At 40.5% G+C, this 19,287-nt stretch overlaps 1 protein-coding gene across 5 annotated transcripts in view; it reads right to left on the bottom strand.

Annotated features, from left to right (window-relative positions):
* Positions 1–19,287, bottom strand: part of Rere (arginine-glutamic acid dipeptide repeats) — a 376,646-nt gene that overhangs the window by 207,951 nt on the left and 149,408 nt on the right. For all 5 annotated transcript variants that reach the window (XM_036177343.1, XM_036177344.1, XM_036177345.1 and 2 more), the window contains exon 3: positions 2,937–3,007. In XM_036177343.1, coding sequence (XP_036033236.1) covers positions 2,937–3,007 — 71 coding nt within the window. The remainder of the gene's footprint in view (positions 1–2,936; positions 3,008–19,287) is intronic.

Raw genomic sequence — 19,287 nt, 5'->3', positions numbered from 1 at the left:
TTCTTCAAAAACCTGGCTCAGTTAAGAACCTACTGCTCTACACTATCATGGCTTCCATCTAGTCCTGTACAAGTGTAGGCTATAAATTAACCCAGTAGTGTGGGATGGTAGCAGCCTTATGTGTTCTGATGATTTAACACTTGATAAAGCAGAAGCCATGGAGCTCATCCCTGTGGACAAAATGGCCACAAAAGTTATCCAAATTTGGACATTTCTGAGAATGAAGTGAGAGGCTATTACACAGCCTAGCATGCGCTATACCAGATTCCAAAAGGAACCCTGAAACAAGCCCTAAAAAACCACCCAGGTCTCCACACAAAGTCTAAACACTCTTCCTTCCACACACTGACTCATTAAAACATCACTCAGGGCTTTGGGGGTTCAATATACCAGTATTACCCTGGTGGCTCCCCAACCACATGTATCAATTCATTGACTTTTACTGTCTCTAGCAGCTTTACCTTAAGAGCATCATACAGCACTCCTTCAATCCCAGCACACATCTTATTTACACTCCAAATACTACCACAGCACAAGGATTGTTACTGCTGACGTAAATAAGAGAGCACATCTCTTAGTATAATCTCAAACCAAAGGCTAAAACACTCCATCGTGCTATATACCTCAAAGCTAATACTTTGTTGTTGTTGTTTTTAAGCCATTTTTCATTGTTCTGTTTTGCCATGTTATTTGCTAGGCAAAATCAACTCCAATCTCTTCTTTTAAAAATCTTTCTATGAAGCCGGGCAGTGGTGGTGCACACCTTTAATCTCAGCACTCGGCAGGCAGAGGCAGGAGGATCTCTGTGAGTTCGAGGCCAGCCTGGTCTACAGAAGGCCAGGACAGGCACCAAAACTACCCAGAGAAAACCTGTCTCAAAAAACAAAGAAACAAACAAAATCTCTCTATGAAACAAAGCATATTTCCTCTATAGCCTGGGTAAACCAGAGCAACTAGTCTTGATTATTCTCATCCGTCTTTTTATAAGAAGTACAGAACTGAGGAAAAAGAAAACGGGAGAAGCTATATTCCTCCCAGGAGCAAATATTTCAGCATTTCTAATATCGTCACATGACAACTACAAGTATGTGCTCAATACAGAATCTCAGAGACACTATGTGGTTTGAAAAGGTACCTGTAGGTAGCACACGATATCTCACTTGTTTTTGCAGATAGCTTTAATGTTTTAATACAACAGAACCTTCAGCTTCTATTGCTATTAATACCCTAAGCAATTACAGTACCTCAGCAGGAACCTCTGCCCAGAACAGCAACTACCGCACTGTAATCAGCATTTCCTAAGAGACGCTGTTCAAACATGAAGGCACCTGCACGCGCGTGCACGCGCGCGCGCACACACACACACACAGTACAAAGGGGCTCAGAATTTGATGGGAATCTAAAAGAAAAGTCTTTATAATTTTATTTTACAGCTATATATTATTCATGGAACTCTAGCTCTTGGTTTAGCAGAATCCCATACACAGATAACACACACAGAAAGAGCAGTAGCTGCAGCCACTACCAAAATAAAACTCTTCTGGAAACAAGGCCACCTCCCAAAGTTTCAGGTATCAGGCAGTATCTGTAAAAAAAAAATCTTTGTAAAAAAAGATAAAGAACAAACATCTCCAAAAATGGTAAGAATCATATTGGCAAGAAAACTAAATAAAAAGCATATGATTTACAAGATAAAGTTGCAAGGCCACTTTGCAAAACAGTCACGGAGCTTAGAAGCAGCCTAATAAGAGTAAATATATCTTACAAGTAAATGTACAATTGACTTGTTTTACTGCATTAATTCTTCAAACTGAAATATCACATACATTGTACGTAAGAACAAACACTCAAGTAATGAAGAATTTGGGGAGAGGGGGCATCAACAAATACAAATGCAATATATTCTCTAGAAAGTTACAGAATTAGGATTGCTCTGCACTTAAAACCGGAGGCTGTGGTTTAGTCTTCAAGTACAAGAACCCCATTCTAAGGGCAGAACCTTTCAGATGGTTCACAATGATACTGCTTCAATGGTATTTCACACATCAGTTGCATAAGGAAAAGACATTAAAAATAGTTCCCTTTAATTGTATTGCTCTTAAATAAGGGAAATCTCTGAAAAATCAAATAGAATATTAATGCTTGAAAAACAGGTACACATGTGGGTGTGAGGTACACATGTGTACACTATACTGAGCTGGGGTAAGGGGAAGGGAGAAAGACAGGGTTTCTCTGTATAGCCCTGGCTGTCCTGGAACTCACAATGTAGACCAGGCTGGTCTGGAACTCCAAGAGATCCACCTGCCTCTCTCTGCCTCTTAGCACTGAAATTCAAAGTGTGTCACCACACCTGGCCTGAGTGGGCTTGTTTTACAAACACAAAGGAATCTATCCTGAGCCCAAAGTATGGGAACCACTGTCTAAAACCAAAGATTTTATCAGGAGCACTATCCAGACAGCCTTACTCCCCAGGCCAAATTCCCTTCTCCCAACTTCTGCTCCTGGGACATCCTTAAAACTGGTTAGGATACAGTCCATATCATATATACCATCATAGCAAAATTATAGTTCTCCCAAGAAAGCAGTCTTTGGTTTACATTTCCTACTCATTAATCACTAAACTTACTTCAGGCTCTTAAGAATGGCTGAGAGCAAAGAAACCACTTCAGAAACTAGAGAGAATCTGATACTGTCCAAAACAGCTCCTAAAGGAGTAAACACTTCTAAACACTGTTTACAACAGAAAAGCATTACCACAATGATCAACCCAAGCTGATGAAACCATCAAAGGCTGTATTTCTGTGCACAGCCTGCAGGCAGGTAGCACTGACCCACACTGGTTATCACCCCAGGAGTGCTGGAGAGGCAATGGATAGCCTGTGGAGCTGAAGAAAAAGAGGACACACAGCAGAGGCAGAACACAGGAAAATGCTTACCAGTTTGAAGTCTTGAATGCTGCAGATGAAATACGGTGTGTTTGGTCGCCGACTCTCAATATACACACAGTCTTTAAAGAAAAAGAAAAAATTTTTTGAAAAAAAAAAAAATGGCATTTACCTTTTAAGAACCAAACACAAGGGCCACAGACCAGTGTATAAATAAATAGCCAGGTAAATGAATATATAAACGTATCAATAACGAAGCAAATACCTTTTAATAGTAAAAACAAAACCTTTCTATGAGTGATATTAAACTGTAGGTAGCAATAAAGTTGATGGTTCTTTCTGAACATGCTTCTGATAATTGAAAGAACCTAATGAAGTCTGAATAATTCTGTTCAGGGAAACAAAGCTCTACAAAACTATCCATATCCACATGGAGAAATTTAGATAAAGTAATTAGTAAAGATTATACATCAAGACAGGCATGATGGCACTTGCCTGTACCCCAGCCCTGGGGAGGGGAAGGAAGGGAATACATACACTTTAAGGCAAATCAAAAATCTTTTATGTAGAATTGTAAAAAAATCTTTTTGCTGTATGCTACTTCATTTTCAACAAATATTTTGTGAGGAAACAGTAATCTGGAGAGACCAGCTTGAACATGCTACTACAATAACCTTTTTACTTATACTATAAAAAGAATGAAAACTAATCTAATCACCTCTGGGTAATTTACTGTTAAATATTTTTTGACTGTAATGAAAACCAAGGCAGCCAATCAAAGGTGGAATGAAGTAAACCAAATTAGATTATATATATATATATATATATATATATATATATATATATATATATATATATATATATATATATATATATCCATCCATCCCCAGGAAGAACAGAACACTTTCCTAAATTACATTTGATATAGAGGTGGTTGGGCAATTATTTTTGATGCTCACAGCTGAGGTGTAAAAGGCTGCTTTTTAAAATTGCCTGTAAGACACAGTTCTTAGAAGCAATGAGTTTTTAGGAAAACAATGTCCACAGAAGAGGACTGTGAAGTCTAGGTATTACCCACTAGGAAGTAAGAGTTTCTCAGCTACCAACCCTGGGGAGTAGGAGAACAATGTCCCAGTGCAAAACCATTCATCCTCTCCTTCCCTGCCCTTCGAAGTTTGTGTATGTAAGAACAACTAGTTTTTGACACTCAAGCCTTGATTTTATTTCCACATACATTAAAAGCTAAGACAGAAAAAGGAGCCTCAACTTGGAATCATGCCACCGGTGGACAGTCAAGTCCCACTCTAACAATAGTAAACACACTCAGGGTTGGATTGTGAAGACAGCCTCTCTAATAGACATAACCTTCCGGAAAACATCCTGTACAACATTAGGGTCACTGCATCCAAAGGCCATTTCAGAAAAAGAAGAATGCCCTGACTTCTCAGATGCAAACAATGAGTCCATGAAGCCACAAACCTAAGTGGATTAGGGAGGAGTTAGCCCTGAGCTCTGAATCTTATTCCAAGGGCCCTGATGACAGCTGACCCTGCTTCTGCATTTAAGCATCATCCATTTAACACATTAATCATCTCAAGTGACAAGCTAGAGAACCTCTTCCAACCATGGCTAATATTTCTCTTCATAACCCTTGTTTGTTATTAAAGTAAAAAATATAAGAATCATAACTCCATACAAAAAACTAGAGCTCTAGCTAGGCACAGTAGTGTGACTCACAGCACCATGACCTGGGAGCAAGGGAGACTAACAAGATGGAGGCCAGCCTAGACTATAAGACCTGTCTCAAAAATTAAAATTAAGAAAAAAAGCTTAAAAGTAGTCCCAATTTTGGGAATGGTCCCAAAATTCTTAATTTCCGGGTGTGACCTCATCGTACACAGCTCCAGTAGTTCAAATCTCCAGGTTGCAATTACACACTCACTCTCCTAAGCACAGGGCACAGTCCATGTGCTTTCTTCTTCCTGCTTCCCTTTCCAGAAAAACACACACACACACACACACACACACACACACACAAACATTTTTTACATTAAGCTACTTGTTCACTGCCTTAAAAATAGACACGTGAACTCCTAAGTGGTAGAGTTCAATATTCTGTTCCCCAAATCCCACATCCTCCCCTAGGCTACATCATCCAAAAGAAGTAACAATCCCTCTGTCCAGTCTGTGGCACCCATATTCTTTGTTTGTTCTATCAGTTCTGACCATACATAGCTTTCAACTAATTATAGGATAGTAGCAGAAGGAATACATTCCTATGGCTTCTCTGCAAAGAAGGAATCGTATGTTCCATTATTTGGCAGTCAGACTGTCTGCACTGTCCACATCATCATCTCCAAAGCTCTAAAAATAGTACAACAGCAATCCCTGTGTCCACCAAGGACTAATGTCTGCCACTGGTGTCCTCATAACCAGACAAACCTGAATTAAGTAACAGATGTGGGACAATGACGCCATGTTACAAGTCTGATGGTTTTAACAGAGAAAGGCTTTATATATCTTTTCATAATTAACAGAATCATTTTTACCACAAACCATCTTACTCTGAAAGATAAAGCACTGTTAACTTGTACACTACAAATTTCCATTGTTGGGTGTGGTGCACTCGCCCACACCTAATGCTAGCACTTGAGAGATGGAGGCAGGCGGATCAGGAATTCAAGTCCAGCCTTGGAATACACAGTGAGTCCAAGACTAGTCAGAACTACATGAAATCCTGTTTCAATAACTATCTCCCATAGCCCCCCAAAAATGCTTTCTAGAGAAAAGAGAGAAAATCTATGTTCTGCTCCAAGTGGACTCAGGAAAATGTTCATGTATAAACACATCAAGATGTGAGTGTTACGAGAAAAGAGGCACTGGAGGTGAAGGGCAGCTGCTGACATGTGTTTCTTATCTGACCGGACCTGACTGACACACAGGCTAAAGAAGGCTGCCTGAGGAAAAGGCTTCCACTTGAGGGAAGAACCTGAAACCTGACCTGTGGAATTACCACAGTTACTTATTAATGCCTTTTTCCTACAAAAAAAAAAACAAACCACAAACCCTATCTTTTTTTATTTAAACAATTACCATGGCAACCCAAACTAATTCAAAGCTCTGAATTTACATAATAATTTCAATATACAAGGGTAGTATCTTTAGAGCCTATGACTGTGTCAAAAATCTCAATATTTTGAAACATGTATGAAAGGGCAGATTAGCTCACTGGGAAAGTAGGTGACTTAACAGTTTCCTTTGATATGAAGAAGAATAGATCATGGATAAGATCATGAGTCATATGAGCTAATTTTTTTTTTCAAGATGGGAATTTATCATCCAGGGTGAGAAAATGTACTGCCTTGACCAGTTTTGGCTAATGCATGTTTTAAAATAAAGTATGAAACATTACTGCAGTTAACTTTTTCTTCCTACAAAACAGGACAATCCAATTTAAGAAAATGTACTCTAGGAAATAATTTGCAATTCAAGTATTACAGGAAATAATTTTTCTTTTATTGCCTTTATGGTTATCTCACGCTGCCCCAACCCCCCCCCCAAAAAAAGGTTAAACTGAGGCCAAATAGACATTAGAAGTATTTTTCTCTCTGGTCTCATTAATCAAGCAGCTTACTTAATAAAGTGGTTTATATAAATGTTTACAGCTAGCATAAAATCATTTATTTTGTTTTTATTTGTAGATCTTTCTCTGTTTTTGCAGTGCTGGGGGTCTAACTCAGGGCCGTGTACAAGCTAGCTCCAAAGCAGTTCATTTGAAAAGGCGAGGCTAAGAACAATGTCAAGGCACAGCTGGAACATGTGCCCAGTAATCTTCTACGGCCAAACTGATTTGGCAAGATCGTCATGCAACCTACAAGTGCACGGCTTATCTGAAAGCTGCTTATAAGGCTCCTTTTAGCCACTAAATTGATGGTCCTCTAAGTGATAATACAATGTTCACAGTCAACACAAGCACTGCAGACACCTTTTGTTTTTAAATGTTAAAGTCCTTCTTCTTTGGAAGCAGCAGTTCTAAAGGGCGGAGCAGACAATGCAGTTCATTAAATGTACAATGCACATTTTCAAAATCACCCACAGGAAAGCAAGCATTCACCAGATTGAGCCAACAGTTGCTGTGGGGGCAAATATGCATTGTTTTAATCTTAAAATCAGCATGCCTGAAATGGGCCAGGAAAAAAAAAAAAATGAATGAGGCTCTTCCCATCACTATCAATTATTCTGAACAATACATGATAACTAATGTTTTCTTTAGCAGGGATGTCTGAAAATGAGATCACCGTGTGAACTGAGTCTTATGCTCTAACACTGAGCCTCTGAACACAGTGTCACTTTCAAATGATTGTGAACAGGAGGACAGGAACCTGACTTGGGAGATGATACTCAACAGGGATATTTCTGGCTGTTCTCATAACCTCGACATAGCTTTGTGACCAAGAATCACTGCTGCCATCTGCGAACAGAGCACTTGCTGAGCTGAGGGAGGAAGCCAGCCAAACGTGAAGTAAATTCTCAAGGCAAAGAAAAGCCTCTGCCTTTTCAACCCTCAGCAAACCAGCAGGTTTATGTAAATAGAGCAGTGAAGCAAGTTCCTCAGGGGTAAAAATCATAGCCTGCCACTTCAGGCAGCCTGTCATCATGAAACACAAAGCACCTATCAGTGTTTTTCCTGACAGTCTCCTCACTAAGCAGAGTGGACACTTACTTCACCCCCTAATTTAGTAAGCGGGTCTGAGAGCCCTGCATTAAAGCTGTAGTTACAATACGCAGGCAATGTTCAGCCACTGCTCTGTCCCATAAAGAATTTTCCCTCCATCAATGTGTTTCCACCTATTAATCTTTGAAATACTCTCTCGTCCCCTTGCAATGAATGGCAGTGCCACTCTAATAGAATTTCAAATAGAAAACCCTTTCCATGTGAACAAAGAGATTTTCAGAGACACAGCTGGGTAGCCCAGCAGTGAACATGGGAAGCTGACCTTCAGGTTTCTTGGATCTTTCATTTCTCTTCCATGCTATTCCTCTATTCCTGACACTCAGAACCATTCAACAAGGTAACCGTGAGTTGGTAAAATTAGTGCAAAATAAAGTCCACAAGTATCTCTCTAGTTAATACAAAGGTCTGCCAATTCCAATGTAGAAAAAAGAGGTATGTGTGTGTGCGTGTAATGTGCATGTGTGTAATTATGCCTGCCGCTGTATATATATATGGTGTGAAGGCCAGAGGGATTCACTGGGAATCCACTTCTATTACTCTCCACTTACTCCCTTGCGACAGTGTCTCCCTGAACCTGGAGCTAGGCTTGTTTGAAACAACAAGAAAATCCTGATGCCAGGATCCCAAACCAGAAGCACTGGTCCACTGTGGGCCTCCAGCAAACAATCTCATCTCTACCATCACCATCTTCACCACAGCCAACACCAGCTGCGTTGTTCACTTCACCATAATGTGATCCACATTCTGCAGAGCAGATGCCCAGAGCTTCTATGAGGAGCACAAGGAGGAAGACATGAAGGCAGGAGTTACATGAAACCCTAACCAAACATTACAGAAAGAAGAAACATTTCTTCACAAAATGGCAAGCGGAGGGAGGCTGGCTTTTACCTTTCTGCCAGACAGAAGATACTAACAATGTCTGGGGAGCTTCAAAGGAACAAAGAACACCTTTCTGTCCTGCTCCTGACCTTTTGATTTGATTCTGTCAACTGTCACCAAATTTGATGGCATTATCTTGAGAAGTATAAACTCAGAAAAATGCCCCAGGTGGAGTACATCAGTGGTTCCATCCTCTCAAATTTCATGATAACTGAATGCAGCTACGTCTATGAAATTCATGAACTGTCTATCAGTTCTAACTAATGCTACAAAGCTTACATGGATTCTTGTCTAAACGGAGAACAGCATGGTGGAAAATGGGAAGAAGAATGTAACGAACTAAAGAGATTTTTTTCAAGTTTAGACATGTCTCTTTTCTAGATGTCAGGAAATCTTCCTGTATATCAGTATCTCTAAGACTGGGTTGGGGAGACAGCTCAGTTGGTAAAATGCTTGCCTTGCAAGCACAAGGACCAGAGCTCGATTCCCTTGTAGAAACCAAGGCACAGTGAAGCATTCTTGTAATCTAGCACCTTGAAGATGGATCCCAGCCAATCTAGCGTACTTGAAGGCAAGTGAGAAACCCTATTTCAAATAACAAAATGGACAGTGCCTGAGGGTGACACCAAGGTTGTCCTCTGGTCTCTACATACCAGCACACACATACACATGCACAGCCCCTCCCTTCCACTGCTCCCACATTTAAAGGCTGGCCCTAGGCAGCTATCATCCAATCAGGAAGTCCTGCTGGTGTTTCAGAACAGCTGCCACTGCACATCCCTTCCCACATCAATCATTAACTAACTGGGTTTGAAACTGAGTAAAAGAAGAAAAAGCATTAACTTGTCAGCAGCAGAAAGCATACTATGCTGACATTCTAAATATTAACTATGGCTTAGCACCTGCACTACCCAAGCAAAGAGGAATATAAACTCTCATCTTCACAACTTGTTATAAAAATGTTCTTAGCCAGGCAATGGTGGCGCACGCCTTTAATACCAGCACTCGGGAGGCAGAGCCAGCCTGGTCTGTAGAGCAAAATCCAGGACATGCACCAAAACCACAGGAAAACCCTGTCTCGAAAAACCGGATGGATGGATGGATGGATGGATGGATGGATGGATGGATGGATGAAGAGAGAGAAAGAGAGATAAGAAAAATAAAAATGTTCTTATAACTTGTATGGAACTCTATAAAAATGATTCTAACCAATTCAATTTCCAAACTCCAGTTAAGTCATTTCTCAGAATTTATAATATTTGTAGCATTTTGTATTTTGTAGCATTTGTATCCTAAAAAAAGGTATCATAAGAAAGAAATTTTATTTTTAAGACAGTGGTAGAGCACCCACCCACCTGGTGTGTACGAATGCATGAGGCTCTGGGTTCTATCTGCAGCACCACTGAAACCGCCACAGGGATAGTGGCCCACCTAGCTAGAAGCAGGATTCACAGCACCGAGGCCCTGGTTGCCCATGCTCCCCACCTTGCAGCACACTGAACCTGACTTCCTAAGGCAAAATATTGGGAGTAACTGTCCTATCCCAGTTCAACGATTCATACAAAAATAAAAACACTGAAGTGGGGGGAGAAATCTGTTCTACAGGGCAGTGAGATGGCTCAGCCGGTACAGCACTTCCTGTGTAAACCTGGCGAATTGAGTTCAATGCCCAGAGCCCAGAATGGAAGGAAGGAATCAATTCTCCAAAGCTGTCTCTAACATCCAATGTCTCATCATACACATAAAACAAGTTAAATTCTGATATTAAAATGACTATTAAACTGGACAGGTTTGATTACTAATAGAAATGTTGATAGATCTTTACTCAAAGAATTGAACGTGGACCATGGGCTAGGTGTGGTGGCACACACTTATAATCCAGTAACTTGGGAAGTTGAGACAGGAGGATCATGACTTTAAAAACCATCCTGGAGTACACAGTGGCACCATCTCAAGAAATAAAAAGGGGTGTGTGGGGGGGGCGGGGTGTGGGTGTGGGTGTGGGTGTGTGTTGGGGGAGAGGGTTGCTGAATACACAGCTCAGAATATTTCTCAAGTGCTCACATGTGACAGGGATTCCTCTCTTCCTAAATGGCTGACAACAAACAAATTGCTTTGCTGATCTGCTGGTGTCACACCCTGCAAGGCAGATTTCAAGCAAGGTTAGCTGCTTTCCAGAAAACAATGCCAGGGGAGCCCCAGCCTTGCACAAAGTGCTTCAAAGCAATTTTGTAGTGCTCGCTAGAAATGCACAGGGAGAACTCACAGTGCCAGGGCTATCACTCTTATTTGGTAAATGATTTTATTATAAGCTAGGATGACAGTGAATCCATTTGCTTTACAGGTTTTCTGTTACTGTTTAATGGACGGTCAGTACAATTGAGATTTCATCTATTTATACTCATTCAAGCCTTCCTTGTGATTGTACAGCAAATGGAACTTATTTCTATTCAACAGAATTAATGACAGTTAACTGTAATTTGCAGTTTCCAATTTTGTAAAGTAACTGTTCCATAGTTTAAAAAAAAATCAAATCAAACTAAAAAATTTCCCATACCAATCATTCTTTTGTACTTTTAAAATGATTTATTATAATAATGATTTATTTATTTTTATTTTGTGTGCACTGGTCTTTTGCCCGCATGTATTTCTGTGTGAGGGTATCAGATCCCTGGAGCTGGACAGTGGTGAGCTGCCATGTGGGTGACGGGAAATGAACCTGTGTCCTCTGAAGAGCAGTCAGTGCTCTCACTGAGCCATGGCTCCAGCCAGTCTTTGGTGCTTTTCTTTTTGTTTGGGGGGGGGGGGGGGTCGTGACAGGGTTTCTCTGTGTAGCTTTGTGCCTTTCCTGGGACTCGCTTTGTAGACCAGGCTGGCCTCGAACTCACAGAGATCCGCCTGCCTCTGCCTCCCGAGTGCTGGGATTAAAGGCATGTGCCACCAACGCCCAGCTGGTACTTTTTAAGCACCTACCTACATCAGAGTTCCTTACACAATGAATAGAATATAATATTCCTTAACATTTAAATATTTGCCTCCAACACCTCACAACCTTAACTACAGGCCAAGGGCAGGAAAGTAGAAGGCTTACTGTCAGAATAGACAGACAGAACCTCTATCATCACACTTGTTTCAAGCTAGTAAAATTGAAAATTAAATTTTTCTGCCTATCTTTTTGATTACTATTAGACCATTTTTCTTATGCATTTCAATTAATCACAATGTCAAGATTAGATGAAATTTATTAGAAGCAGACTATGCCATATAGATTTAGACATAAACAAAACACTCAGCTCATAGTAATGCACGCTGAACTGAATTGTTTTCAGATTTAACAGAAATTTACTTGTTTTATTCACAGATACCACCATCCCACAAGTAGCCCTTGAATTATTAATAGACTTTCACCTGAGCATCCTCACAGTTGTGTGAAAGAAATATATCAGATCAATATTTGATATCCAGACTATAACCACCAGCATCACAGAATGATAAAGTGCAGTTCATAAAAGAGCAGAGGTGTGGTGGCACATACTTTTAATCCCAGTACCCAAGAGACAGAGGCAGACAGATTTCTGTGAGTCTGAGGCCAGATAGGCCTACATAGAAAGTTCCATCAGCCAGGGTAACATTCAGAAAAAGAGTCTCTCTCTCTTTAAAAAAAAAAAAAAAAAAGATAGGAAGGAATGAAGGGAGGGATGAAGGGAGAAAGGATGGGAGGGAGGGAAGGGAAAAGAAAGGGAAAAAAGAAAGAAAAAGAAAAAAAAGAAGAACAGAAGAAAAGCACAGATGTTCTTCCTTGGCTGGCCTGGAATCTCAACTGCTGGGTCATCAGCCCTGATAGAGCAGTGCTCCTGTTGCTGTTCACACCAGGTGTCTGTCCTTCCTACACAAGCCTGGCCAGGTTCCAAGACTGCAAGTCTGCTTCCACCCACCTTCAGGCTCTAACAGACTGCTGAAAGCCCATTACTAACATGCCACTTTATTAAAATGAGTGAATTTCTCTCCAGAAAATGAGGGGTGGGAAGCAAGAATTTTGCCTACCTTTATATCCTTCTCTACCATACTTCTAAAACAAAAAACAAAAAAATCACCTTTGTAAGGTCATAGACAAAGGCTTCTTTTATGAGCTGATTATAAAGGTGCTGTTGATAGCCCAGCTCACACTGAAATCATTGCAGTGAGCTTCCAGTTGAATTAATTGCTATAATTTATATAAAGTTCTAAGAGCAATAAAACCTGTTCCCTAACTCTAAGCCTCTCTCTCTTGCTCCCTTACAACAATGCTGTTTCCAGCTACAGTTGTTGTATGGTTAGTTTTGCTGTTTCTGTTTCTTTCTGAGCCAAGTACTATATATAGGCATTTAAGAGTAATTTTTAAAGGATAGGCATTGTGGCGCATGCCTTTAATCTCAGCACTAGGGAGGTGGAGGCAGCCGGATCTCTATGAGTTCAAGGCCAGCCTGGTCTACAAATTGAGTTTCAGAACAGCTAGGACTGTTACACAGAGAAACTCTGTCTCAAAAAAACAAACCCCAAAACAAAAAAAAAAAACCCCAACAACAACAAAAAGTAATTTAAAGCCTAGTCATTTTTACATGACTGAACAAATACTGAGACCTCAGGTTTCCAATGAGTATTTTCAGCCCACAATGGATTAAAAGTATTCTGAAGCATCTGGAGAAAATATTACATGTAGACAATGACTTCCATTCTGACTCTCCTTGAGATGTCACTTAGCAGTAACTTAGCTCTATAACATCTACAACATACTCAGGCCAAAATATATGACAGCAGGGGTTATCTGATATGGTAATCTGCCATCCACCTGCCACTTTTATAATCTAAATTAGCAGAGAAGTGAGTAAGGTCAAAGTAGTGAAATATCTAAATGCTCCTAATTCCTAAAAGGAGATGGAAGGTTTCACTTATTGTTTGAGCCACTGACAGCTCTTGCAGGCACCACCCGCCCCCCCAAACTATAGTCAACACTCTTCAATGAAGGAGTGCAGCTGCTGTGGACCACTACAAAACTTAATGAGAGCTTTGCTTTTGCAATCTGAAATTCAGAAAAACCATGTTTTGAACATCCACTGAGACAGAACAAATCAGAATTTAGAGGGAAAAAAATTAAGACTTCTCCATTTTAAGCAAAATGTTAAAGCACATTTTTAAAGCCCTGAACCCTTATGGTGCCTCACACCTATAATACCAACACTCAAAAGGCTGAGGCAGAAGAATTACTGTGAGTTTGAGGCCAACCTAAGCTATCTAGTGTGTTCCAGGCCAGCCTGGCCTACAGACTGAGAGCCTGCTAACACTAACACTAACACACACACACACACACACACACACACACACACACACTCTCTCTGATGATGATGATACTAATAATAATAATGTAAACAATTGGACTAGAGAGATGGCTCAGTGCTGTGGAATAATCCTTTTGTACACTGTAAAGATGTGTTGCTCTCAATGTTAATTTAAAAAAAAAAACAACTGGACTGGAGAGATGGCTCAGAGGTTAAGAGCACCGACTGCTCTTCCAGAGGTCCTGAGTTCAATTCCCAGCAACCACATGGTGGCTAACAACCATCTGTAATGAGATCTGGCGCCCTCCTCTATATACATAATAAATAAATGAATCTAAAAAATAAATTAATTAATTAAAATTAAATTAAAAAAAAACTGACTGGCCAATAGCTAGACCAGATTTTCAGGGCAGGGAGAACACTAGGAAGAAGCCACAGAAGTAGCAGAACATGCCATGCTGAATAAAGGTACTACCACATGGCAGAGCATAGGTAAGACATATGGGTTAATTTAAGTTGTAACAGCTAGTTAGTAACAAGTCTAAGCTATCATACAAGCATTTAAAATTAGGTCTCTGTGTGGTTATTATGGAGCCAGTGGTCGCGATGAAAAACTTTGCCTAAGAGCACTGGCTTCTCCTGCAGAGGACACAGGTTCAATTCCCAGCACACTCAATGGCAGCTCACAACTGTCTGTAATTCCTGTTCCAGGGGATCTAACACCCTCACCTAGACATAGATGCAGGCAAAACACCAATGTATATAAAACACACAAAAAAAAAAATTTTAAAAGTAAACATTAAAATTGAATATAGGAAGTCAGTAAGAAACAGAATCATAAACTTGGGAACACTCAACACTGTTCCTGTAAGAGCTGGAAAGAATAGAGTGAATAAAAATAGAAATGTAGCTCAGATGGCAGAGTACCTGCCTCCCTGGCATGAAGCCCTGGGTATGATTCCCAGTACTACATAAAAGCAAATGTGGTAACACACACCAGGAATCCCAGCATTCAGGAAGCAGAGGCAGGAGACTCAGAAGTTCACAGTCATCCTCAGCTACATAAAGAGTTCAAATGTCAGCCTGAGCTTCATGAAACTGTCTGAGAATAAAGAAAAAGAAATTAAAGAGACTTCCTTTGACAAGTTTACAATTTAATATAAGAACCAGAAACGGAAGAACTGGTTACGTCTCAGTAATTCAGTTGTACTTGTTAGTCTCTGCAGCAGACTGCTGGTGAACCCACAGCTCATTCTTCTCTTCCCTCAGTGGCAGAGCATGCTGTTAGCTGGGTAGAGGGCCTCTTCTCAGGCTCCCAAAAGGCGAGCTGGGTTGCTCATAGGGCTAAGTTCAGGCCACAGAAAAAAAGCTGACCTATACTACACCAACTTCCAGGAACAGAATCTTGGAAAGGGATGTCTACTCTTTCTATCCTTCCAAGGAGCTTGAAAACCACTGTATTAATGGGAATCTCAGAGGCCGAGGAGAACCACAGCCACACACAGTGAAGTAACCAGCTGAAGACACAGGCCAGTTGACAATCCCCCCCAAAACCAACCCAAAGCTTCAGTGCTTCACGCAGATATTGTTACATTGCTATTAAATAGGACAATATTTAAATTAGTCAAGAATAGCATCCAGAACACAACTTTGCGAAAAAGTGCTGAACTTTTTAAGTTTAAGAGAAACTTAGGATGGGTTGGGGATTTAGCTCAGTGGTAGAGCACAAGCACAAGGCCCTGGGTTCAGTTCTCAGCTCTGAAAAGAAAAAAAAAAGAGAGAGAGAGAGAGAAACCTAGGAACAGATGATCCTCCTAGAGAGGGCATTTTAAAAAAAAATAGAACATTGGCCTGGCTACTGGCACACCTTTGATCCCAGCACTCAGGAGGCAGAGGCAGGTGAATCTCTGAGTTGGAGGCCTAGTCTACAGAGTGATTTCTAGGACCCTGTCTCCAACAAACAAACAAACAAACAAACAAAACAAACTCCAAACCATAAAGCCGGGTGAAGAGGCATACACCTTTAATCCCAGCACTTCAAAGACAGGTGGATCTTTGAGTCTGAGGCCAGCCTAGCTACAAAGCAAATTCCATGACAGCATGAACTACACCAGGAAACCCTGTATTGGGAAAACAAAACCAAGCAAAAGAAAACAGCGTGCCCGGGTTAAAATGACGAAAGTATTGAAGTAGTGTGACTGGATAGCACAAACCATTTGTTACCTTCGGCCAGGATTAGGACCAGCCTCCAGAGGAAGATGAAACCAGATGCAACCAGACACAGCAAAGCTGACAACTCCTTCCTCAAAAAGACACCAGCTAAGTCAAGTTCCCAGAGTCCACCCCAAAGGCTCATAGGCAGCAATAATGGGTGGCAATTTCTCCTATCCATGGGCTAGCACAGGTGCTGACTTGAACCACTATCCTCCCTTATCCACTTTTGTATGAATCAGTTCCAAGAGGGAATTCATAGATGTACCTTCCAGAAAAGCACAGGGACTACTGATGGGAAATTTCTTGGATATTATTTATTAATTCAATATACTTGGTAAAGCGACTTCAGAAGTTTAATAATTTTCATGTATTTTAAAACTTTCTGGGCGGTGGTGGCACATGCCTTTAATCCCAGCACTCAGGAAACAGAGCCAGGCGGATCTCTGTGAGTTCGAGGCTAGCCTGGGCTACAGAGTGAGTTCCAGGAAAGGTGCAAAGCTACACAGAGAAACCCCCCCAAAGGTGGGGGTGGGGAGGTTTGGGGGATTTAGCTCAATGGTAGAGCGCTTGCCTAGCAAGCACAAGGCCCTGGGTTCGATCCTCAGCTCCCCCCCAGCCAAAAAAAAAAAAAAAAAAAAAAAAAAACTTTCCCTCAGAAGAGCCAACTAATAACTTTGCCTTCAATGGTTTTATGATAATAAAACAACCTACTACAAAAAACTAATAAATTTCTTAAAAATCCACTATCAATTTTATGCTAAAATGTAGAAATAGTCATTTTTTAAATGTTTCCAGCATTTAGGATATAGATATCTCCAAGACAAAATTTATTCACAAAAGCATTTGCTATGGAATGTTTAAATCCTTCAAAAAAAAAAAAATCACTCTTGTTCATGTACATTTTAAAGAAACTCAACCAATATAATAAACACACCCTTCCAGTTTTACATTCATAGACAATGTTTTAGTTGTAAAGTCTAATTTCCTCAGCTGGCAGAGTAAACAGAAGACAGTATCTGGAAAGACGGCAAGCACAGGTTCAATACCGAACTCAAGCCAGTCTCTGTCGAGAGCAGGGCCAAATTCCTGCATTTCAATTTCAATGACCTTATCCAACTCAAATACTACCATGCCGATCCAAATCAAAACAGTTTCCTATGAAAGTTTTTTTTTTTTTAAACAAAACTGACAGTATATGACAGATTAAACAAGTCTTTCAGCAATTTCCTCAGCTACCACAAAGCACAGCATAAAAGTATATTTATAATAAAGGGAACATTTAACAATTAATTGAGCCAACAAAAGCTGAACCTCCAGAGCTTAGGAGTTCAAACTCTTGTTCAGTAAGCAAAGTGGCCAAGGATTTCACATAACTGCAGGAGATCTCAGTCCAATTAGACACTAAGTAGATACAAATCGGTCTACTATGACTGGGGTGCTGTCTGTCACAGACCAGGAGACTGATTTGACTAGCCAGCATGGAGATCCTAACAAAAGAACCCCAGTATCCTCTGCATGCTAAGTTGGTTCCATTTGCTGCCCTCCCTCTTCCCCAGACAGGGATTCTCTGTGTAGTTTTGGAGCCTATCCTGGAACTCACTCTGTAGACCAAGCTGGCCTCGAACTCACAGAGATCCACCTGGCTCTGTCTCCCAAGTGCTGAGATTAAAGGCATGTGCCACCACTGCCCAGCCCATTTGCTGCTTTTTAACTATTATCGTATTATATATAGTCCACTCCAAAATCCCAAGCCAGGAAATTGGAGATTGGAGTGACTGTCCATCAGTTGAGAGCACTGGCTGCTCTTGCAGAGGACCTAAGTTTTGTTCCCAGCACCCATATGGCAGGCAGCTCATGGATATCTGTAGTTCCAGTTCCAGGGAATCTGATGCCCTCTTATAACCTCTAAGGGCACTACACTCACCTGGCACATGTATATGCATGCAGGGAAAACACTCATACCCAGAAAATTAAAAGTAAATATAAATCTTTAAAAAACAAAACCAAGCTGGGCAGCAGTGGTGCACATCTTTAATCCCAGCACTTGGGAGGCAGAGCCTGGTGGATCTCTGTGAGTTCAAGGCCATCATGGTCTACAGAGAAACTCTAACTCAAAAAACAAAACAAAAAAACAAAAACAAAACCAAGTTTCAAGACATGAAATGATAGTTTCCTGTTTTCTAAAAAAAAAAAAAAAAGAGAGAGAGAGAGAGAAAGAAAAAAGAAAAAAAATCCCGCTCTGTGGTAGGCATTCCCTCTTAAAAAATGGTGACATTTGAGGAAATACCTGAATGCAGGAAGTGGAGATGGGCAATCAGAAGTCTGAAGTAAGCCTACTGAGCCTAGGTAACGGGGGTGGCTCACCTGGAATCCATTTTGTTTTGTTTTGCTTTCATTGAAAACCTACTTGGCTACAAGCAAATGACAAACACACTGGGATGCTGATCCTTGTTGGCTCTCAAAATAATAAAACATTAATTGAAGGAAGGCTAGGAAACAATGGCTCAGATCAATGATTCTCAAAACTTAACGTGAATTTAAATCACCTGAGAATTTCATCAAGTAAAATACTGATTCAGTCCACCAGGACTGCCCCCCGCCACAGGGTTTTTCTGTGTAGTTTTGATGCCTGTCCTAGATCTCTGAGATCCACCTGGCTCAGCCTCCAGAGAGCTGGGATTAAAGGCGTGCACCACTTTAAGAACTGAGCCCCTGAGACAGGCAGTCACTTGACTTTCCTTATGAAATCAAACTTTGAAATTTCCTGGCATTTCTCCTTTTAATTTTAATAGCTTTAAATGGCAGTTCTTATTTCATTTACCCTTATAGATAAAACTCATTTTTAATCCAATAAAGAATATTCTTTTACACGCACAGGATTTGAAGAACTTCCTAATCCACACTAAAAGAAATAATGTGAAATTTCAGTAGAAACAGGAGAAATAAAAGTTAGTTAATGTGATATATGAGTAAACGTACATTAAAATGTGATTAAGAATAGGAAATGGAGCCAGTAAGATGGCCAAGCAGGCTTTAAGAACGTGTCTAAGTGTGAAAACTTGAGTTTGGCCCCTGGCACTATGGGGAGGATAGAACTGTTTCCAAGAGTTGTCCTCCAACCTCCTCACACATGTGACACATGAGCCTCCTCCAATAATAGCAATAATAATATATTAAAAACAAAACAAACAAACCAATGGATTTCCCCCAACAGTTCAAGACACAGCTGCAAGATGAATCTGTATCACTTAAACATGGG

Source organism: Onychomys torridus, chromosome 2 (assembly GCF_903995425.1).
Source record: "Onychomys torridus chromosome 2, mOncTor1.1, whole genome shotgun sequence".
In the NCBI taxonomy this organism is placed as follows: Eukaryota; Metazoa; Chordata; class Mammalia; order Rodentia; family Cricetidae; genus Onychomys; species Onychomys torridus.
This window is presented reverse-complemented; position numbering and strand designations above follow the sequence as displayed.